At 45.9% G+C, this 23,937-nt stretch overlaps 2 protein-coding genes across 7 annotated transcripts; one reads left to right on the forward strand and one right to left on the reverse strand.

Moving 5' to 3' along the window:
• Positions 1–465: 465 nt before the first annotated feature.
• bcl2l1.S (BCL2 like 1 S homeolog) lies at positions 466–6,791 on the reverse strand. Of its 2 annotated transcripts, none has more exons than XM_018237338.2 (3): positions 6,720–6,791; positions 2,569–3,153; positions 466–897 (listed from the first exon to the last, which is right to left on the reverse strand). In XM_018237338.2, exons 2-3 carry the CDS (start codon positions 3,046–3,048, stop codon positions 763–765), a joined length of 615 nt encoding a protein of 204 aa, XP_018092827.1. In that variant the 5' UTR covers positions 3,049–3,153; positions 6,720–6,791; the 3' UTR covers positions 466–762. The 2 variants fall into 2 exon arrangements, with proteins under 2 accessions (XP_018092827.1, XP_018092826.1); XM_018237337.2 differs by lacking the exon at positions 6,720–6,791 and adding an exon at positions 6,243–6,379.
• tpx2.S (TPX2, microtubule-associated S homeolog) lies at positions 6,704–21,552 on the forward strand. 5 transcript variants are annotated; one of them, XM_018237516.2, is made up of 17 exons: positions 6,704–6,837; positions 7,420–7,552; positions 8,576–8,644; positions 8,786–8,885; positions 15,896–16,012; positions 16,471–16,593; positions 16,722–16,855; positions 17,903–18,057; positions 18,146–18,317; positions 18,404–18,542; positions 18,691–18,907; positions 18,991–19,086; positions 19,403–19,576; positions 19,709–19,855; positions 19,939–20,050; positions 20,749–20,936; positions 21,194–21,548. In XM_018237516.2, exons 2-17 carry the CDS (start codon positions 7,459–7,461, stop codon positions 21,302–21,304), a joined length of 2,148 nt encoding a protein of 715 aa, XP_018093005.1. In that variant the 5' UTR covers positions 6,704–6,837; positions 7,420–7,458; the 3' UTR covers positions 21,305–21,548.
• Positions 21,553–23,937: the final 2,385 nt, after the last annotated feature.

The raw sequence follows: 23,937 nt of genomic DNA on the forward strand, positions 1-23,937 counted from the left end.
CATTCTGTCTTCTTTCAGGAGTTGGATGTCAGATGAATGATCCAATATATTTTATAGGGGGCTTTGTTTTGCCTAGAAGGTGTGTGTGTATATATGTATAAGAGCTCTCTATTATAAGCACCAAAAATCCTATCTCTTTAAATGCAGAATCTGTGCAAAAGGCAGTTATTTTGTTAGGTTTTGTTTGTACTGGAATCAGTTAGTGAGCTCTAATTTGCTAGGAAAGGAGCCCCCTATAAGATTTATTGAATCATTCATATGACACCCAAATGCTGAATAAAGAGAAACAGATGCTGAGAGAGGAATAGTGAATATAAACTTGATTATTTCAGAAACAATGCAGAATTGATTGTATTTAGAAAGTTTCTTCAGTATGAGGAAGCTTATTTTACATTTTCATAATAGTTCCCCTTTAAGGGATCTCACAAGTATAGAATTAGCGGGGACAAGAATGACTTAACCAGATTTTACACATAATGTTTAATAACCATTGCTGAGCGCAAGGCAACAACAAACAACCTAACACAGAGGTTCCTAAATAGTGCCAGGAAGCCATTGCTTATGTAGCAGCTCAGGCTGAAGGCCAGTTAAGATAAAACCTGTAACGGCTGTGAGCAAAGGGGACCTCAAGAAATGAAAAACCATAAAAAAAAAAAAAAAAATCCAAGCCACTGGACTAGTCTGTCCATGATAGGCGACCCAGTGCAAGCCAACAGCATATCAAAGGTGTATTGCAGAACTTCCTGGGTGTAGTTAAGGATTCTATCGGCGCCTCATGTAGCAGACCAATGCGAAAACACCAGTCAGCATCACTATAGTCAGCAACCTGCCAAATCGTTCCTGGCTTTCTCTGCTCTGGGCTGCGGCATTCTTTCCATACAGGCCAACAAAAGCTTCCTGAGGGGAGAAGAAAGGTTTGAGTTAAACCTTAAACCCTGAATTAACAGAAGGCTATACCTGCATAAACCATGGGAACCTAGACTAATATGACTCATTGGCTGCAGAGCTGGAACAGTCACATTCCAAGAATAGTTGTTTCTTGCCCTCAGGGTACCAGACAGTACAAAGTGCCCATCTTAAAGGAGAAGGAAAGCTCCAAGACAGTTTATTGCCAACAGATTAGCCACAATAGTGCAAGATAGAACGCTATATTTATTCTGCTGAATACTTTACCATACCTGAGTAAACCGCTCTAGACACTCTGTTTGTCTGGGCTCAGACTACAGCAGGGATGGGAGGAGCAAACTGAGCATGCTCAAGCCCTAGCCCTGGAGGTTTAAGCTGAAAACAGGAAGTCTGATACAGAAGCCCATGTGTACACAATCGAAGGAAAGAAATGTGGTGTTTCTTTTGATAGAGGACTCAGAGCAGCATTACTTTGAGGGTTTACTGGTGTATTTATGTAGACCTTTCTGATAAAGCTTACTTAATTTTAGCCTTTCCTTCCCCTTTAAAGTGCTGCTCATAGGACTTGGGTGCAACATTGCCATGGTTTTTACCTTCCACTTACCCCATCTCACTATACTACCCTTTATCCTGTAAATCAGCTGTTACCTACTGTCTGTTCAGCCAGATACTTGCACTGCAATTTACCATATCTACTCATGTACTCTGCTTTGTACCCTATTCCCCTGAGGAGTCTGATCTTGGCTGCATTTGCCCCAAACAATGTGTACCTATCTGTTGAAACCCACCCAGGTCTGCATTTAGCACTGTACTGCCTACTACTGCACACTCAAATACTAACCTAAATCTAAAATTACCCCACATGCTAAATTACTTATGCTCATGCTGTCTGCCACAAATACCACATTTTAATAATAGCCCTAGTGAACCCTGCTGATGTCTGCCCACAGTCTCGGAGGTGCCTTCCTGCCATATCTGCCTTCTGAACACTGCCATTAGTCTCTGCAAGATGCCCTCCTGTCATGCTTACCCAGTCTGATTATCTCTAGTTACTATCAATACATATTATGTGTCATCCAGTAGCAGTTGTACCCTTATTTCCACCAGCATTATCTTTTACTAAAACTCCAGTATTGTAGATTACAACCTACCAACTTGAGCGCTCCTAAACGACTAACACATTTAGAGGCTCTGTTTAATTATTTAGCAGTTCCCCTTTCAATACCAGTCTCCTTCTCAGCCCACATGCCTCCATCTCTGAACCCTTGCTGCCTTCTCTGCAAAGCAACAGTCAGCTCTAGATTCAACACCTGCTCTGGTAGACCTCTGTGATGCATTAAATCCAGGATTCTGTTCGGGATTTGGACATGTCCTGAGGGTTCAGTCAAACTAAACTGGAACCCTAAAAGTCATGTAACTTTAAAGCTCTGCACAACTGTAATAATATTTTCTCAAATAATCGTATAGGTCCCTATAGCATGATTAGGTTCCAGATCCAAACAAAGCTCCCCTGAGTCTTGGGTGACAAGACATCTTGGAAACACTTTGGACCTCTTCACTAAATTCCCAGTATGTCATGTGAAGCCTATCTATTCCCTGACCACATTGCAATCTTCTCTGGACCAGCGTCCAACCACATTTCCCCAGAAATAACCGTCTTACCCAGCCTCCATTCTCCTGCATCCAGGGCTGCAGTGTGTGCTCTAGATAATTCACCATCCACTGGACAATTCTGGGTAGCAGATCAGTCATCTCCTTGTTTGCACTCTCCACACATAGGGCCCGCCCAAATGAGAAGAAAGCCACAATTCTCCCCCAGTTTGTCCCATCCCTGAACAACTCTCCCATAACTTGCTGGAAGCTCTGCTGGGCCGTGTCCTGGGTGATGTGCAGCTGTGAGGTCAGGTCACTGAAGGCACGCTGATATCTCAACTCAAACTCCTCTGTTGCTTCCAAAAGGGCTTGAAGGACTTCCTCCTCCACAATGCCCTGCGTGGCCCCTTCCCCGGGGCGCTCTGAAGTAGAAGTTCCATTAGATATGGCATTGGGTTGGGGATTATTGGAGAACTTCCTGCAGGCTTCATTCTGGGAAAGTTTCTTACTAACAAACTTCTCCACCAGATCTCTACTGCTGCCCTCCATTGTCAGGCCTGAGAGGCATTCGCGTTCTGAAAAGGATGCTGGACACTCGCATGGATTCTGCTGCTCCTACGACGTAGTCAGGGCACACGCTGCTCAATCGAACAGCTGAAAGGGGGGCAGGTATATTAGTACATGCGCAACAAATACAGCACTTATTTTTACTTATGCCCAGTACACAACCCCAGGCCCAGACTGGCAATGCCATACACAATCACTTTTTATCGGGCCTTCCTGTACTTTATACGCCAAAGCCTATTATGAATCCAAGCCTGGACCAGCACAACGCTTATTCACACTGCCACACCAGTTACTTTTGATCTGTACAAAATAAAAAGCTTTTCCTTGGAGATGAAAACCTGTTTTTTATTGTAAGGAATTTGTACCTTGTAACACTCATGTAAAGTTGGACTTCCCCTTAGGGCACAGTCACATATTGTAGACGATCTGCTTTTCATAGCCTGCATAGGAATCACAAACGCATACATTCTTGGTTCAATCTTCGCTCTTCGTAGCTGCACTTAGGCTGACGCTGTGCCTGTCAATGTAGCTACATGGAACCAAGGATGAGATTGGTTCCACTTCTCTTTGCCTGCCTACAAAACGCAGGCAGAGGGAAGCAGACTGTACACCACATGTGCCCTAGGCAGCGGTTTCTGTGCTCATGCATCTCACAATCATCCAGCGTATATAGTGATAGGAATGAATGCTATTACTGAATTTAGGGTGCAGCAAATGCTTCTGTTTGCCATTTCTGGCTGATATATGCCCAGTGACAGGTGAATCACATTCATTTCTATCACTACTTTGACAGAAAAAATGCCATTTGTGCTACAGTCCTTAAACCTAGAAGTATTAACACATTCTGCACTCATGGTCACATGCCTCATTCCATCTGTTAACAGTTTTAACAACTTCTCCTTTAAATAAGCCATATTATATAACAACCCCTTAAAGGGGATCTAAAGTCAAACAATATACTTTTCAATTATATGTAGCCCTGACATAGGCAAGAATTCTAGAATTCGAGTTTTTAATACAGATTTCTGATGGCAAATCAGTCAAAATATCTTTTAAACTGACCGTTCTCTTCATCGTCTCCAGCCGAATGAAGAGGGGGCGTGTATCACTCCCCATTGTATCGCTCTTTTCCTGCTTCTGACTGACGGCTCCTTATCAGCACCGTGACTAATGTAGATTATAGCAAAGTCATGTCCGTACATAGCACTGTAGTCTGTTTTTACTGAGATTTCCAGAAACTATAACCGTACTTGATGGATTAAGGCAGGGATCCCCAAACCTTTGAACCCGTGGCCAACATTCAGATGTTAAATGAGTTGAGGAGCAACACTAGCATGAAAAATGTTTTTTGGGGTGCCAAATAAGGGCTGTGATTGGCCATTTGGTATGCCCTATGTGGACTGTCAACCTACTTGATGCTCTGTTTGGCAGAATATGGGGTTTTTATGCAACAACAACTTGCCTCTAAGTCAGTAATTCAAAAATAAGCTCTTGGTTTGAGGCCACTGGGAGCAACCCCATACAAGGGGTTGGAGAGCAACATGCTGCTCATGAGCCACTGGTTGGGGATCATTGGATTAAGGTATATATTCTTGCTCAGTGCTCTGGACAGTAGCACCATAAGATGGCCAACGGCCGTGGAGGTTAAGGGCAGGAGTGAGCAGAACCAATGTCAGGCAATTAGAGAGAAGTGTGAAATAGGAATGTTTCTACTTAATAAATTGTAGAGATTTTTTAATAAGTGTATATTGAAGATTTACTTTATTTGATTAAAATAACACATACAAAATTTATGATTTTTTACTTTAGAACCCCTTTAACCATGTAGCCTATAATAATATAGGTTGCCAGTTTTATGCTGGGCAAAAATGGGAATTAACTCTAAAAATGGCCCCTTCTTTACAACTGCCCATCAATCTTATCGAAACCCTGTCTCTGTTTAAAGGGGTAGGCAACTCGCGGCTCCGTAGCCTCATGTGGCTCTTCATCCTGCTTGCTGCGGCTCGGTCTTGTGGCTCTGCCTGTCACGTCGTCTATACAGCCCTCGCACCTGCTGGCGGCTTCTTGAGTGTGCGGCCGCGGTAAGCTAACGGTTATCTTACAGCGGTCGCACACTCAGGAAACCGCCAGCAGGTGCCAGGGCTGTATAGACGTTCCAAGAGTGATAGGCAAGACCAAGCCACAGCAAGATGCTTCATCGTGGTCCTTACCGCGGTCACACACTCAAGACAAGAGAAGGAAGGCCAGCATGGAGCTTCAGAAACAGAAGTCACATTAAACAGATGAGAACACTAGCATTTAATAGGGCTATTCAGTGTTTAATTTATTTCAAAGTAGGCCTACACATACACACTGCACTTCTGTTTGTTGTATTCTCTTGTTGTAACAGTTAAAATTAAAAAAAGGTTAAAACTTTTAAAGGTTTATAAGCTGTGTTATGTTTTGCGGCTCCAGACTATTTTTCTTTTTCTTTAGTGGAAGAGGGGGCAAAATGTAAAGGTTGCTGGTTTAAAGTATGGGGTGGGCATGTTCGAACGGTCCCTACATAAAGCACAGAAGGAAGGGGATAGCCAATCCCAGCCTAGAATTCAAACAATCAAAGACAGGTGTCAGTTCCCTATCAGGTCTGCCTAGCTACTGATTGGTTCCCACGACCTGCACAGCTGCTGTTCCCATATATATATATATATATATATATATATATATATATATATATATATATATAAGCTGGGGCCCTCAGCAATCCTCCCCAATGTCTTCTATTGATACAAATAAAGGATAGGAATGAGCCAAGGCAATGGTGCTGAGCAGGGATGGTTAGGTGGGCAGCTATAATGTATGTGGAGAAAGCCCCGCCTCACTAGGGCAAGGAATGGTGCTGAGCCACATCAGATCCCATGGGCGAAGGAACAGTAGGTGAGAGCTAGGCGACTGCCCATGACTGGCTGTGGACTCTGGAGCTATAGTAACGCCATAAGAGACTCAGGGAAGAGGGCAGGGCAGCTATTGACACTGCAAGATAAGTGCTAGAGTCATTAGTGCTGCACCTAAACCTGACAGACACAACGCCTATTATACCAGTGGCCATTACCAGTGTATAATACACGCACAGAAACGGACATGGGGCTAGAGAATAAGATAACATTACATAAACATACAGCAGTAGGGCCACTTACCGTGCCCAGCCAGGCGCTGCGCTCTCTCTCCCTTTCCGGGAGTCTCTACACACCCAAAGGCCCGTTTCCCGTGCTACCTGACTGACACGGTTTTGGACCAATCGGAGCTTCTCTCCCGCTGCCTACAATCGTTGCCATGGCAGCGATATCCCGTTTTCTTTACGTCTGCAATCCCTGCGTCACTGGGTTACAAACGCCTCCATTCGTTTATTAAGTACATGTGACCCCGATAACTGGCTCAGTCAGCTCGCTGCCGGTATAACGCATGAATAAGCTAAGTAGAACTGTCCCCAGTCCGATATTGGCACAAGGCATGACCGCTCTGCCCCTGCGGCGTTATGTAAATACAAAACAATATCGGTAAATAAAACTGTGCCCTGTAGGCGGATCAAACAAGAGAGAGACAAAACTACAATATCCCGATTAACCCGGCCCAGTGTCTTTCGGGATACATAGTTGTTAGGGGGGGTCCCATACCTACAAACTAAATTCCAGACACCATTTCCCAGCAATCTGTGCGCGCGTTGGACCGCCCCTTCCAGTTCTTCAAGTTGTCGCCAATTGGTGCGCTCTGTGACGTCACGCGGTTCGATTGGTCAGTTTGACTACGTTCTGTATTTGAATGGGTAACGGGTGGTGGTGTTTTTGAGAGTGATTGTTACGCTTGGTAAGTTGGGCTGCGGTGTGGGAAATATACTGGGGACAGGCTGGACTACACAAGGCGTGCTGAGCGAGAGGGGTCGTGTGGGAACCAGAGGAGTGTACCGGGTACTGACTGGAATGTACTATTATATAGGGTGATGGGTGGGTATTGCTTGGCAATTTATATATTTATATAATTAGTACTGATTGGGCAATTGAGTGATATGTGCATCTGACAGGAATATACAGGTATTTGGGGTGCATGGTGGCAAATGTGCGGGGTACTGTCACCTCTAATTCCTTCTTGGCTTGGGTAAAACATTGTTTTGTGCGCTCATTTTAAACGTGTGTGTGTGTTCAGCTTTAACACCAATGGGATCAGGTCAGAATGAATACAAGCACACCACAATTTGTTCTGTGCTATGGCCTTAACACTTGCACCTGAGTGCACAGTTTGGTGGGAATATTTCAGGGATTTGGTAGATTTCCCCCCTTCAGTCCCAGTAATGCCTGGCTTGGTGTAATCTCCCCTCAGGTACAGAGCGACGGTGGAACGTTCTAAGGCCGTGTCGCCATGGCAGACGCGCAGGACACCTACTCCTATGATGCCCCATCTATTTTCAACTTTAGCTCATTCCATGACGACCACAACGCGGACTCCTGGTTTGGTGAGATCCTTGGGGATCCAGAATGGGAGGGACGTTGTTTCTTATATTGGCTGGGAATTGGGATTGTTGTGATGGAGGTGTGGACTGTCCCCTGGGTGAGCACCCCAACATTCTGACTGTGTCCTTTGTATGTTACAGCTCACTGTGGGGGTGTCTGCAATGTGATTACTCCACCCTGTGTTTCCTAGTGCAGACTGCCTCAGATTTTCTTTGCTCAGAACTCCTCAATTGTTTAACCTTGGATTAGGCCCCTCACACCCACATGCTTTAATATAATAAGGTTATAATTGGGTTACTCAGGCACCCAATTAATACCTGTTTTGCAAATCCTTCTAGCTCTTAAGCTGGCCATAGAAGCAAAGATCCGATCGTTCAAATCCTCGAACGATCGGACTTGCCCCATCTCCCAACCTGCCACTAACCATTCGGATCATATAAAGTAGTAAAAGAACAGATCAGACTATGTTCTGCCCCTGACGCAATCGTACGAAAGTTATGTCCGATAAAAGCTAGTGACAGTTTCCCACTGAAAATCATACGATCGACAATACATGTAGAGATATTATCAGCAGCTGACAGAAATCTTTTAACCTGTCCGATCGACTGATCTCCGCAGGACGAATAATGTCTGGACTCGATCCAAAAATCCGTACGAATCCTTGATTCGTACGATCGAATCTTTGCATCTATGGCCAGCTTTACTCCGGTGTGCCATGTCTCTTCTTTATTCGCTATGTTCACAGTTGTACCTTTCTCTTTACTGAACACATCTGTGCCCCTCACTTTATGCCTTCTGGTACTCTCCCTTTTCTGACACTTTACTTTGTGTTTTAGGCTGAATGACCATGGAGCGTTGGCTTTTTTTTTTTTTAGGCTGATAAAAGCAGTCCTGCTCTCTTGCACACCTCAAAAAAACCACACTGACAAAAACAGAAGCTCAACATGACAGTCTTTGTCATGGGACAGATTTATATATTTGAGTTGTCTGCCATTTGTAATCTGTCTCCATTTCCTGCTCTTTAGACCAATTGACCAATGCAGAAAATATTCCCCCAGACCAGAAACCGCTTTCTGAGACTTCTGTAAATGCTGGTAAGTGACAAATACTCAGGCTTTTCTTCTGGGAGTGTAAGGGACCTCCGTGCCGAGTGCAGTGCTAATATATTTGCATGTTCTAAAGAAGAATGGGGTGTTTGACTTGCTTTAGTTAGACAGGTCTGTTTTGTTTAACAGAGCAGAATTGCAAGGTGGAGCCAGGAATGATCACCCCTTCAAAGGAGGAAGTCTCAAAGAGTACTACACATGTTTGTGATGTGAAATCTCAGACAAAGCGGTAAGTGTGCTGAACAGTGCTGTATTTATGTATCACGGCAGTGTGCTTTCTGTCATTTTTTGCATAAACCTTTCCTACCGGTCGGGACACTTTATAGCATAGGCAAAAGATGTTTTTTATTTTGGGGTGTTGGCTGGACAAAGAGATGGGATGGTGTGCAAAGAATTAGGCCAGAGTCATACCCTTTAACTTGTCCACCTAACATGCATTCACAAGTGTTTTTGCACTAACATAGCTGTTATGATTTTCATGTAGGCTGGTAGTTAATTGGGTGATGCATTACAAACGAAGTATAGGGCTGTTCGTGGGTGTAGTCCTTGTTACTTGTATTGCTAACATTAACGGGTATTGAACCTCGTCAGAGTTCACCCCTCATTCTCCTACTTTGACCACACTCTACTTGTACCTCCTTTGTAATTCCAGGTTATATTTCCCTGAATGCATTAAAAACACATTTTAGGGTGTGACCTGATGGGGATCTAAAGCCTGTATTTGCTTCTGTGAAAGCAGGAATGTAATGGGCTATCCTCCTCCTACTGTACTTCTGGCAGGGACCGTTGGAACACCTCACTGCTCATTTGAAACACAGGCAGGAACTGTAGCATCTGGATGTGATTATTTTTTTTTTAACCAAGAGTGAAACCATATCTGTTATTTGCAGTAAGTTTGAGAGAGATTTTTAGTTATGCTTTATCTCCTTTAAGATTCCCATGTTGGAAGGGGACCACTGGCTCTATATTGGTACAGGAGCCCAGTGATGCCGACAGTATTGTTAGATATGTAGTGAAGCAAAGAAGTACAAGTTGATGGCCAATAATAATTACTCTCCCATCTTTAGATAATTCTGAGCCATTAGTGGATTGAGTTGAATGCATTTCTCTGTCGTCTAAAGGGGGACACAGGGACTCTTGGGGTTTAAGCTCCACCCTCCAGGAGGCAGGACACTATTAATAAAATTAAGGGGGCGTGCCCATATAGTGGCTTAACCCCACATGCTGTAGCATTCCTTCAGTTTTAAAGTGTCCAAGGAGGATGGATACCAGCTTCAAGACAGAAGCATGTCTATGGGGTGTCACCAGGGCAGGGCTGCCTGTTCCTTTGAGTGAACCCCCCCTCGAGGGATCTCTCACCGGGGTCATATTCTAGCCCTCTAGGCTATAACCGACCTGTACAGAAAAAAAAATCCCTGCAACCCACTGGGGCCAGCAGATGTTCTGACCGGTGAGGCGCCAGCAGTGAGTATGATTTTGTATTCTACTCGGGTCTGGCATGCTCTCCCCCCACCCCCCCCCCCTCCTCCAGACCTGACCTAGCTGCATCCAGGAGGTGTGAGAACCCGCATAAGATGGGGACACATTCCTCCGACGGTCTTCCACCAGCAAGCTGTTTGTGCGTTGCGCGCCCTTCTCCTGCGCGCAGTGGAACGCATCGCGCTGATGCATTCCAGGCGCCATTTTGTTTTCGGCGCGAAGCATAGAGGAGGCTCCAGCAGGCGCGGAACTTTCTCCCGCCACTTCCCACAGCCACATTTAGCTGACGCATCCTCCTCTCCTGCTTCACTCTACCAGCAGCTTTGATTATTGAACCGGAGACACGGGAGTCACTCAGTCTTTGGGGATTAGGCTTCTCCTTTTCAGGCAGCAGTCTTGGGTTACCTCTGGGTCCCTTATACAAGCACCCCTCCTGACGGCCATCCCTTCAGCAGGTACCTCAGTCACTGTTCACATGGCAGAAGGTAAGTCAGGGGGACTTTTTCCCAGGGCTGGGGGGAGAGCACCAGCAGCACAGGTGACCTATTTTACCTGCAAAAGCTGCCAACTAAAAATCCCCGGGGGCCAGGCTGGCCTGCTCTGCAGATCTTGCTCAAAGGGGCAGGGACCAGCACCCACCCAGGGGTCCATCCCAACGGTCCCTGAACCTGGGGAACCCGCACAGGTTTTAACTGCGATGGATGGGGTAGCGGGCACTTCTTCAGAACCTCCTGCCCCCCTATGGGCCATACAGCTTTCCCAATCTCTGGCATCCCTGCAGGGCCTCCCTTCCATTGCCACCAATTTGGGGAAAGCCCTAGCCAAACTAGGTCATAAATCAGTGGAAAGGTGACACCCATACCCCCTCTGACGTCTCGTCAGCTGGAGAGGATTTTTCTCATTCAGAGGGGGAACTCCCACCTTCTGAGGCTTCCTCAGAAGCAGAAGATGAAAATGAGGAAGATTCCAGAAACAAAGAACTCCCTCACGATGTAGAGGGTATTATCAAGGGGGTCATGGACGTGCTAAAAATCACAGACACCTGAACAACAGGCTTCATCTTCTGACCTGTTTAAGAGAAAACACAAATCTTCTGCATGCTTTCCTTCGCATGACCAACTACTTAACATAATACAAGAAGAATGGAATTCGCCGGAGCGCAAGTTCCAAGCTACACGGAAATTTTCGAAATCGTACCCATTTCCCAAGGACCTGGTAGAGAAATGGTCCCTGCCTCCAACTGTGGACGCACCCGTTTCGAGATTATCCAAATCCACAGCGTTACCAGTCACGGACGCCGCAGCCTTCAAGGATCCACCCGACAGACTTCTAGAAGGATTCCTCAGAGCTGTCTACTCATCCGCTGGCTCAACCCTTCGTCCAGCTCTTGCCTTGGTAGCGAGGGTAGCGGGAGCCATTCAGGCATGGGCAGAATCCCTTGTTACTGATATTCAAGATGGCATTCCCAGAACAGACATACTGTCCTCTGCACAGTCCATCGCGGAGGCGGCAGCTTACTTGTGCGACGCTTCTCTGGATACAGCACAGATTACCGCCCGCACATCAGCGCTCTCCGTCGCAGCACGCAGAACACTTTGGCTGAAGAACTGGTCTGCGGATGTCGGTTCCAAGAAATCCCTTACCTCACTACCCTTCAAGGGACAGCGACTTTTTGGTGAGGAGCTCGAAAAGATCATCTCACAGGCCACGGGAGGGAAGAGCACCTTCCTCCCCCAGAATAAGTCAAGACCCACAACTTCCTCCAGGCGAGGTCGGTCCTTTCGTGGCCACACCGGACGTTTTTCCAGACGACACAGTCCTCCCCACCGTTCTCAGTTTCGCTCCAAGGGACGGACATCGTGGAAGAACAACAAATTCCACAACAAGTCCACAGCCGACAAAGCCACTTCGGGATGACGGGTCACCCCCTCCGGGGTCACTGCAACCATTAGGGGGAAGATTGCTGAGATTCCGGGAGGTGTGGACACGTTACTCGTCAGACGCTTGGGTAACCGAAATCATTTCCGAGGGCTACCACCTGGATTTCGCCTCTCTTCCTCCCAGGAAATTCCTCATGTCCAGAGTCCCCCTCAAACCCAGCCAAGGCCCGTGCCTTCTTGGACTGCATCACAAACATGGAACAGAATGGAGTGATCATTCCAGTTCCCCCGTCAGAAACATTTTGCGGTTTTTACTCCAATCTGTTCCTGGTTCCAAAGAAAGACGGGTCCTTCCGACCAGTATTGGACCTGAAATTCCTCAACAAACACATACGATCAGTCCGATTCAAGATGGAGACTCTCAGGTCAGTCATCCGAGGAATGGAACCAGGTCAACTGATGATGTCCCTCGACATCAAGGACGCGTATCTCCACGTTCCTATCTGGCCCCCTCACCACCGGTTTCTCAGATTCGCATTCCGAAATCTCCATTACCAATTTGTGGCACTCCCATTCGGCCTATCATCTGCCCCCAGGGTGTTCACCAAACTCATGGCAGTGACGGCGGCAACTCTACGACTTCACAGAATCTCGATCACTCCTTACCTAGACGACCTTTTGCTGAAGGCCTCCACACTAGAGAAGAGCAGACGGGACATACAACAAGCGATTTCGCTGCTTCAGAGTTTCGGGTGGACCATCAACTGGAACAAATCCAGCATGACGCCCAGTCACCAGATGCTATTCCTGGGTCTCCAATTCGATACACTGACTCAACGTGTCTCGCTGCCCCTGGACAAGCAGAGGAAGATCAGAGCACAAGTCAATCTCCTCCAAGACCGACGCCCCACAGTCCATCTCTCAATGAAGGTACTCGGTCTGATGGTCTCGTCCATAGAAGCGGTTCCCTTCGCTCAAATACATTTGAGACCACTACAGGCCAACGTTCTGTCAGGATGGAAGGGGGGTCCTCTGTCCCAACAGATTCATCTACAGCCAGCAACACGAGAGTCTCTCCTCTGGTGGCTGAATCACCACAATCTAACGACGGGCAACTCCGGACTGGACCGTGATAACTACAGACGCAAGTCTTCTAGGGTGGGGCGCAACGTGGAACAACTCGTCAGTACAGGGCCGTTGGTCTCCCGAAGAAACGAGGCTACACATCAACGTCCTGGAATTTCGGGCAGTCAAGCTTGCCCTCAGACATTGGTCTCCCCTACTCAAAGACAAATCCGTTCGAGTACAAAGCGACAACTCCACCGCTGTTGCGTACATAGAGACAAGGAGGTACCCGCAGCAAAGCATCCCTAGCGGAGGTAGTACAAATTCTAGCCTGGGTGGAACTCAGCTCCGTGAGGATATCCGCCATCCACATTCCGGGCGTAGACAACACGCAAGCAGACTTTCTCAGTCGGAACCAGCTGGATCCGGGAGAATGGGAACTTCATCCCGAAGTGTTCACAGACCTAGTGAAAAGGTGGGGACGTCCTCAAATCGACCTCATGGCATCCAAAACCAACCGCAAAGTTCCAGCCTTTTTCGCCCGTTTTCGGGATCCGACGGCGATGGGAGTGGATGCCATGACACAAGTCTGGAGGTTCAATCTGGCTTACGTCTTTCCTCCGTTTCCCCTGCTTCCTCGGGTTCTGAAGAAAATCAAGCAATCCTGCATGACGGTCATAGTGATAGCTCCGTATTGGCCCAGGAGAACGTGGTTTACGGATCTTCAGGAAATGTCCATAGCACAACCAGTTCGCCTCCCTCCCAGGAGTGATCTTCTCCAGCAGGGTCCCATAGTACACCACAATCCGGGACTGTTCGCTTTGACGGGATGGCTGTTGAGGCGGCCATCTGGAGACGTAAGGGTATAGCGGATGACGTGATTTCCACCATGCTGAAGTCACGCAAAGCGACATCTTCTAAGGCCTATCACAGGGTCTGGCACAGCTACTGGAACTGGTGCAAGGAGTCAGTTTTCCTTCCATGAACACAATGTTCCCAGGATCTTATCCTTTCTACAGCGAGGTTTTCAACTCGGGCTGAAGCTCAGTTCACTGAAGGTCCAAGTTTCTGCCCTATTGGTCCTTTTCCAGTCTCGCTTAGCCCTAGACGATTCGGTCCGCACCTTCCTGCAGGGAGTTACACATATCGTTCCACCTTATCGCTCACCAATCTCTGGATGGGATCTCAACCTCGTTTTGGAGGCTCTCCTTGACCCTCCCTTCGAACCTCTGGGAGTCATCTCTGAACAGTGGCTTACCTGGAAAACTGCCTTCCTTGTTGCCATATCATCTGCTCGTAGGGTATCGGAAATAAGTGCCTTATCTTGTGATCCGTCTCTGCTGGTTTTCCATAGGGACAAGGCAGTCCTGCGGACTATGCCTTCCTTCCTGCCTAAGGTTGTGTCATTGTTTCACGTGAACCAGGAGATTGTGGTTCCATCTCTCTGCCCTGAACCCAAGAATGACAAGGAAAGGAGACTTCACAGTCTGGATGTGGTCAGAGCACTTCGCTGGTACCTTGACCGCTCTAAGTCATATCGGCGCTCTCAAGCCCTTTTTGTCATTCCGTCCGGGCCTCGGAGGGGCTTGTCAGCTTCCAAGACTACCATCGCACGTTGGATCAGACAAACCATCAAACAAGCCTACCTAGCTAGGGGCAGAATTCCTCCTACAACGATTCGAGCTCACTCCACACGATCCTTGGGAACTTCCTGGGCTTGGCGCAACTCGGCCTCCTTGGACCAGATCTGCAGAGCAGTCACCTGGTCTTCGGTTCATACATTCACTAAATTCTACAGCCTGGACACGTTCTCATCAGCGGAAGCCGCCTTCGGCCGCAAAGTACTGCACTCTGTGGTACGGTAACGTGTCCCTACCTTATCTGAATTCGCTCCCTCCCTGCTGTCTGGGGCTGCTTTAAGTCCCCAAGAGTCCCTGTGTCCCCCTTTAGACGACAGAGAAAACAGGATTTTTTGATACTCACCGTTAAATCCTTTTCTCTGTAGTCGATAGGGAGACACAGGGCTTCCCAACCCTGAGCGAAATGTTGACCACTTGGTCTTATGGAAAAGTCTTTCTGGTTTACCGGTTTTGCAAGTTGTTTTAATACAGTTTATCTTTCAGCAGTCTCTTTGGTACCAACTGAAGGAATGCTACAGCATGTGGGGTTAAGCCACTATATGGGCACGCCCCCTTAATTTTAATTTTATTAATAGTGTCCTGCCTCCTGGAGGGTGGCGCTTAAACCCCAAGAGTCCCTGTGTCCCCCTATCGACTACAGAGAAAAGGATTTAACGGTGAGTATCAAAAAATCCTGTTTTCTGTTGGTTGTACTAAAAGAAGCAATGCCACAGCTATTTTTCAGCTTGTCTAATTTATTCAGGTAGTTGGGCTGCCCTTATTGAGAAATAGTTTGATTCATTTGCAGCACGCTCAATTCTCCGAATACCATAATTTATATGGAATTGTGATGCTTCAATTGGTCTGTAATGTGTATAATATTACCCTTTGGCATTGAGCCCCATTTTATGATGGCCTTAGTGCTTCCCGAGAACTGCGTTATTTCTTTTCAGGTGGCTCTGACTAACAGGAAAAAATGTGGCAGTACAAAGGGCTCCATTGTCCGATCAATGGAGAGAATGCTACTGTATTTTTAGATGAAGCATTTTCACATAAGGGCTATCTTATCTTTCGAGACCTATAATGTTTAGCGGTGTAGTTTCCATTTAAGACCGTAAATATTGACTGGAATGTTTATGCTATGTCATAACTTATCTGGCTCTTCTGTCACCGTGTCTCCCTACTCCCTACAACAGGTCTGCCAGGCGGATGTCTAAGAAACATCGGCAGAAGATCCTCCTAAAAACGAAGGAGACACATCTGGAAAAAGAGACGGCACAATCTGAATACCCACCATGCAAAAAACTAAAAGGGTACGAATGCCTATAGGCTAATGAAACTGCATCAGCCCCAGTGACCACATTTTCAATTCTTTAGGAATCATTTGTTGCCATTCTTTGCTGGGGCCCAGTAACCCTGGCTGCCTACTTTCAGGAAACTAGGAAATTCCTTTTGCAGCGGAGTTTTAAATTAAATCCATGTCCATCATGGTACTTTGCTGGTAACTTGTAATTAATTGCCTTTAGACAGACAAGGCTGAGCCTCACAGTCATCCATGTACTTCCTTCATAGAACATACACAGACAAATTATACTCTCATCACGGTCTCTGGTCCCCCTGCTTACATCCATCCAGCACTGTCTTAGAATCTACTGTGTTTTGTGTTTCTGCCAGTGCAAGTTTGACTTCTGATTCTTCTTGAGACGGCACTAAATATGATGTGACTGTTGGCCTAAGAGGTGCACTGATTTGCTACTACTTTCTTTTGCAGGTCCAGTACTAAAGACAGACAAGCTCCAGTAATCAGGGGCCAACCCACAAGCAGCCATCATGGCACCACCTCTCCAAAACCGAAAGCCCAACTAACCATGCCCGCAACTCCAACTGTGCTGAAGTATGTCTGCACTGTGCCAGTGCTAATTTCAGCCTTCATGATTTGCACTGTAAATGTACCATAGAGTTGTTCAACCTTAAAATGGACAAGTGTCGTGGCAGTCATTCAGTTTTTTTCTGTTTTTTCAGGAGGAGGAACATTCTGGCGAAGTCTAAAAGTTCAGAAGAACAAGAGCTTGAGAAAATGCAAGCGCTTCAGAAGGAAATGCTAGAGAATCTCAAGAAAAATGAGCACTCCATGAAAGTTGCCATATCTGGAGCAGGTGTGTACATATTAGTGGAAGTAACTATATTTCCCTGATCCAATACAGCATGAGAATTTGGCTTAATTCTTTCTAAAGTCTGTCTCCTGCCCTTCAAATACTGGACCTTTGTAAATAGAATTTAGATACCATATCCATTATCCTTAGCATCATCTCTTACCAAATTTGACCATAAAATTAACTTCAACTGGTACTACCGGCAAATTCAACCATGACTTTGCTTTACATGGCCCAAAGGTCCTCAGATTTTTCATGGTTCATCAATGAGTAACTTTGGATGCAATGGTTAACCAGCAACTCTTCTGCGTTTGGTACCCCCCTCCATCAAATCGTCTGCATAAGCTACTAACTGAAGAGTCTGGCCCAGAGGAAAGGTTGATAACCTCCAAGGGGGCCAAGGCTGAAGGAAAAATTAAGACTTCAAGTTTATATAAACAAGCTGCTGTGTAGCCATGGGGGCAGCCATTCAAAGCTGAAATAGGTAAAAAGGCGTAGGGTACGCAACATAAAAATGTGATTTTTCCGAACTTATCTGTTATCTACTATGTGTCCTATGCTGGAATGACTGCCTCCATGGCTACACAGAACCTTGTTTATATAAACGTTATTTTTCTGAAGTAAACACACTGGTTTTGTCCGTGCTGGGCACCAGTACATTATATTGACTTTCATTCGTTGGTTTTGCTGTTCCTTTTAAAGGGCACCCTTGCCTTACTAAAGCTCCCACCTCAAAAGTTGTCAGCCATTCGTTTAACCACTGCAAGCCACCTGACAAAATATCCTGCTGTGCCATATTGCAACAATGTAAGCCATGAGTAATTATGATTAACCCTATCAACTGCTCTTGCTTGATTTAAACATAAGATACAATCTACAAAGCCTCCATAGGCCCAACTGTGTCTAGAATGAAACCACTTTTCTGGGTCTTGGCAAAACGCACCTTCTCGGTATGCATATGGAAGAGAGGTGTCGTGTTTCTCATGGAGTGTGAGGATGTATTTGCTTTGCATCCACTGCATGGCATCACCCCTCCCTTCTGTGCCTCAGGTCAGCCAGTGAAGAACTTCATTCCAGTCACAAAACCAGTGGATTTTCACTTTAAAACGGATGATCGACTCAAGCGTAATGCCAATCCGCCTGAGGGAGATGGCTACAAGGAGGTGGACTTTGCTTCGGTGCTAAGGAAACCCCCAACATCACCAGTGAGTTTATGACTGTGGAGGTTATAGTATTTATTATGACCTAGGTGTGGGAGAGCATAAATGTAATTTTCTTGGGCTGTAACCATAGGTCCAGGTTACCAAAGGAGGACACACTGTCCCAAAACCCTTCAACCTATCCAAGGGCAAACGAAAACATGAGGAGGCTTCAGACTTTGTCTCCACTGCTGAGCAGGTTGTTGCCTTTTACAGAAGAACTCCAGCACGTTACCACCTGCGCAGCCGCCAGAAGGAGATGGAGGGTATGTGGCACATCAGGGCTGAGGGATGATTAGTTTAAATTTCCCTATATATAATGTGCATGTTGACTGGCCTCTCCCTCTTATAGGACCCTCTCCAGTGAAGATGCTCAAACCAAAACTGACCAACCCAAAGACCCCACTGCTCCAAACCAAACAGCGTCATCGGCCAACCACATGTAAAAGTGCTGCAGAGCTGGAAGCTGAGGAACTAGACATGATTCATCAGTAAGTGTGGGGCAATATTACCTACTGTTGTGGCTATGGGTGTAGCGCTCTATTCTCCGGTATATGAGCCCAACATTAGAGTACCATATCGTGCAGTTTAATGATCCTGGGACAAGTGTGTGTGTGTGACCTTGTGTCTTTGTGTCAGGTACAAGTTTAAGGCTCAGGAGCTGGACACTAGAATCCTGGAAGGGGGTCCAGTCCTCCCTAAGAAGCCCTCTGTCAAGGAACCCACTAAAGCCATTGGTTTTGACTTGGAAATAGAGAAGAGAATCCAGCAGCGGGAGAAGAAAGATGAAGTGGAAGAAGAGGCCTTTTCTTTCCACTCTAGACCTTGCCCTTCCAAAATTCTGGCAGATGTGGTGGTGAGTAGTTGTAAACCCACCCTTTACGGAGTGCGTGCTCCAGGACCACCTAATCTTAACCTGTTATTCCGCATCTATTCCAGGGGGTCCCCCAGAAGAAGCTTCTCCCAGTGACTGTGCCTCAGTCTCCTGCTTTTGCTCTGAAGAACAGGGTACGCATTCCGGCACAGGAAGAGAAGGTGAGGCACTGGGACTCCATTAGTAGATCCTGCACTAAAGCGTAAAAGATCCAGACACTCGTCTGGGCTGCCAGCTCAAGCTGCTGTTGTGGGGGGGGGGCTGATTCCAGGTACAGGGTGCTAGGGTGTAAGTTACAGTTAATGTCATGCCAATCTATTTGTGGGGATTAACTGACTTCAAACTATGTATGTGGGAAAAGACTGGAAGCCTTGTCTGTATTGGGATTTAGTGCAGGTGCTAGAGGTACATCACTGGGTGCACAATGGTGATGATAGTAGTCTTACTATGTCTTTGGGACATTTCTGTTCCTGGCAGGAAGAGGAGGTGCCAGTTATTAAAGCCACTCGAATGCCGCACTACGGGGTCCCATTCAAGCCCAAACTTATAGAACAGAAACAAGTGGAGGCTTGTCCCTTTTCCTTTTGTGAGCGAGACAAGGAGCGGCAGCTGCAGAAAGAGAAGCGATTGGATGAACTTCGCAAAGAGGAGGTGAGTGTGGAAGAATAAGGGTGGGATCTGCTGAGCACACAGCAGTAATGGACCTTTGTGCTGCTGAGTGTGTGTGCCATGAGCAGTATGGGTACAGTTTTGCAAAGCTCAACTCTGTATCTTTTCCTTGAGGTCCCTAAATTCAAAGCTCAGCGGCTGCCACAGTTCGATCACATCAGCCTTCCTGAGAAAAAGGTGAAGATGCCCACCCAGCAGGAGCCATTTCAGCTTGAGATTGACAAACGCGGAGCCACCAAATTGCAGCGCTGGCAGCACCAGGTGAGCAAAATTGTCCTTACATTCATCTGAGTGATGCTGGGGAAGAGCGTTGGCACCCTCCTTACTTCATTTTCATTGGTCAGATCAAAGAGGAGCTGAAGCAGCAAAAAGAAATGGTTGTGTTTAAGGCGCGGCCCAACACTGTTGTCCACCAAGAACCTTTTGTTCCCAAGAAGGAAAGTAGGAGCCTTACAGGTGAGTCTTGTGTCTGTACAGTGGGGTGTGGGAATTCACTGAGTGGCTATGGTTAGATTTCAAGATTCTTGCTCTGCCTACACCAGGCTTTTCATCAATCTGAGCTTAATAGCCACTGGGGTGTCCAGGCAGTATTAATGTAGCAATGGGTGTTTCCTCTTAAGGGCAGTACAGCCCCTTGTGCAACATGAATGCGATAAATAGCTTGTACTTAAAGGAACAGTAACCAATAAATGAAAGTGTTTTTAAAAGTAATGAAAATATAATTTTGTGTTGCCCTGCACTGGTAAAACATGTTTTTACTTCAGAACCACAACTGAAAGGGGATATTATTTTAAAAGATCTGTATAAAATGTCTTGCGGGTGGGGGGGGGGGGAGAAATGTGGCTTACCTAAGCTAAATGGTGAATCTGAAGATCCTCCTTGGTTGCTTCTTGCAATACTATATATTCTGGGCTAGTACCCATTGAAGGTGGGCACAGGCTCAGTGTTTGGTATGATGGAGCTGATCATGCTCCTTTCTGTATAGTTCATACGTTGGAGGAGCAGTGTTTAACCATGTGGCTAAAAATTCCATCACACCTGTAACTTTGGAGTTGACCGCAGCATGGCATTGATCTGTCTTATGAGCGTTTCCTATCATGGCTATTGACTGCTTGCCCATATTCCAGTTGCATCTTTCTCTTTTCTAAATGTAGATAGCCTTTCTGGTTCCATGATTCAAGAAGGCTTTGAGCTGGCTACAGCAAAAAGGGCCAAGGAGCGCCAGGAGTTTGAGAAGTGCTTGGCAGAGATGGAAGCTCAAAAGAGCCTTTTGGAAGAAGAGACCCGAAAGCAACGGGAAGAGGAAGAAAGGGAAGAGATCAATCAGCTGAGGCAAGAGCTGGTAAGTGCATAACTGTGCATGCTGCAGAGGCAGGGTAAGCCAAGACTGTTAGGTGTGGGGATGGTTTGCCATCCAATGACCTTGTTTAGACCACCTCATGTCAATTCTGATTTGTCCATGAACCACTAACCTTGTGCTCATTGGTACCCAACACACCCATAAAGAATGAGCTGACCTGACTGCTGCGGGGACACATGGTATGTACTGCACACAAATAGTAAACTTTTTTTATTTATTTTTATTTTTCTGTGTTTCAGGTGCATAAGGCACAGCCTATCAGGAAGTTCAAAGCTGTGGAAGTTAAAGCCAGTGACGTCCCACTTACTGTCCCCGCATCCCCTAACTTCTCGGACAGGTTTAAGTGCTGATGTGCTCCCTGTACTAAGCAAATCCAGATTCGGGTAGTGGTTACCTATTCATGCCCTGGACCATACAGTCTATTGTACAAACAAGTGTCCTTAAAATAGTGGCATAAATCAGGGCAAAGATCTGCTCATTCGGGGTGTTATGTAAATACTATATTATATGGCCTGGAGGGGCCTGTTTTTAGGTCTCCCTGTATGCGAATACTTATGCTTTTATTGTGCCCTGTAATAAACTGTGGAAATGTAACGTTTGTCAATTGCCTGATTAACTTTTGTCTTGGGTTTGTCTGGTTTCTTCCATCAGTCAGTTGCACATGTAGCCATGTTAGTCACGTATCTAAGGGAGCTTGTTTTTCCCGATGCTGCTCAGGTAGTGTGATGGGCAGTTGCATCCAGTAAGAGCCAGGGCAGTGTGGCTTTCAGTACTGCTGCACATGGTCTGCCTCTTGTTTACATCCTTACCCCAATACTTGATGCTATGTACACGAATTGTTATTCAATAACTTCCATACCTCCCTAAGATGCAGTTAACCTAATGAATGGCCTTGAATTCAGCCCACATGCCTTTCTATGATGTACCCCACTTTGAGAGAATTGCATAGTCCTGCTCTTATACCTGAACAGAAGGTACCAAGACCCAGTTAAAAACTGCTCATGTAAAACCCTGCTTCATGTAAATAAACCATTTGTATAATACACTTTTTAGTAGTATGTGCCATTGGGTAATCATAAATAGAAAACTGCCATTTCAAAAAATAAGGGCTGCCCCCTGGGATCATATGATTCACGGTGCACATAAACATACCAAACAAACTATACTTGTTGGATCACAATTAACAGAGTTCTGTCTTTTGCTTCCACACTTCTTGTTAGAGTTGTAGTATTTCTGGTCAGGTGATCTCTGAGGCAGCACAAAGACCATTACAAAATGGTGGTTCAAGGCAAGAGATATAAAAGGACAATATTTACTTAAATATATATTCCAGTTTGGTAAGATTCTTTAATATGCCACTTAATTTGATATCAAATTATTCATTTTATTAATTTATATCTGTTGCTAATTTAATTTTGGGGGTGTAGTTTTCCTTTAAGCAGTGCACTGTAGGGTTATTGGGGGTTCCCCCCACACAATTCATCTGGCGCATCTAAAGCAGAGGAGGTGTCAGCCATGGGAACTTGATGGTTTGGTGCCCACTTTCTGCTTGGAAAAATCACTACCTGTAAACAAAACTGTCAGTCACACTGTGCACACTGATCAGGGTGATTATTGAGATACATATTCTCGTGGAGACTGTAGGGCAGAGCAACGGTGAAATGGATCTGCATGGGCAGCAATCTGGGTGGGAGACTAGTGCTTCAAGGAAGATGGATTGGTCACATGGGCAGTGAATTCAGCAGGAAGAATGGCAAGTTCTAACACCCAGGATCTCATTGTAACAGGTGCGGCTCGGTTGTTTCCTGTGTAAGGGATACAGAGCCCACCCATCACTACACCGAGCAAGCTCCTTGCCTACCCACTGGAATTACCCTTACTGCGCTGGACATGCATTCCTCCTATATTTACTGGGGCTTTAATACAAGCTAGAGTCTAACATTGTACAGTGGACTGTAGCAGCATCAATATAGTGAGCAGGATGAATCCCAGTGTATTTGCTCCTGTTGATACCATGACATTCTATTCCTGAGGAGGAACTCTGAGCGGCCTCTTTTCTATCAGAAGTGGCCTACCCACATGATACTCTAAGCAGCCTGGTTACAGGCCTTACTAGGTTGCCCCTCAATAGCTCAGCCACATGCCTATTTCTCAAAAAATCTACTGAATGAATTCCCTGGCACCATCTTGGGGAATATTCTGATACCCGACCCTATATTTGCCACCAGGTGACTGTTTTAAATAGGAAAAGGCACTTGCACACATCTGCTTTGAGAAGCCCCTCTGAATAGGAGCTCTGAATAACCAGTGAGTAGTTGTTTAATAACTTAAGGTGGCCATACACGGGCATACTTTTATCGTTCTGCGAGGAACGATCGTATCGATAAACGATAGTCTGACGATTATTTTACCATACGATATGCCATCCACGGAGAACGATTATATGAACAGATATAACTATCGTTTGCTTTGTGTACGGATGAACGTTGTTCAACAAACGAGTAGTGGTGCTAGCATTGTGTCACTGTCTGTAGTATATAGTCAGTTTCTCCTTTCTTGCTCCATGCAGACATATGGATTTATGTCTTGCTATGGCATAATAAACTTCTTTTACATATGAGGTTATAGGGTGATATTCCTGCAGTCGGCACCAATTTATTTCATATGGTTACAAATGAAGCTTTCAGCAAAGAACGTTCGGGTCCTTCCGTATATGTTGGTTGGCTTGTGCTACAATCCTGGCATAAGCAAAGAGGGATTTTATCCCTGAACGACTAGAATTTTTAAACTCATCTGATCAATTTTGCGAACAATACAGCCGAGACGATCGTTCGTACACCATCAAACATGCGATAGGTTATCGATATTATCGGAACGTTTTGGAATCGGTCATTTGGAAGTAAAAAATCTGCCCGTGTATGGCCACCTTTAGGCTGAGCTTGAAGGATATAGACAGAGTCCTTCTGCTTCTCGATTGCATAAC

The sequence above is a fragment of the Xenopus laevis genome, chromosome 9_10S, assembly GCF_017654675.1.
Source record: "Xenopus laevis strain J_2021 chromosome 9_10S, Xenopus_laevis_v10.1, whole genome shotgun sequence".
In the NCBI taxonomy this organism is placed as follows: domain Eukaryota; kingdom Metazoa; phylum Chordata; class Amphibia; order Anura; family Pipidae; genus Xenopus; species Xenopus laevis.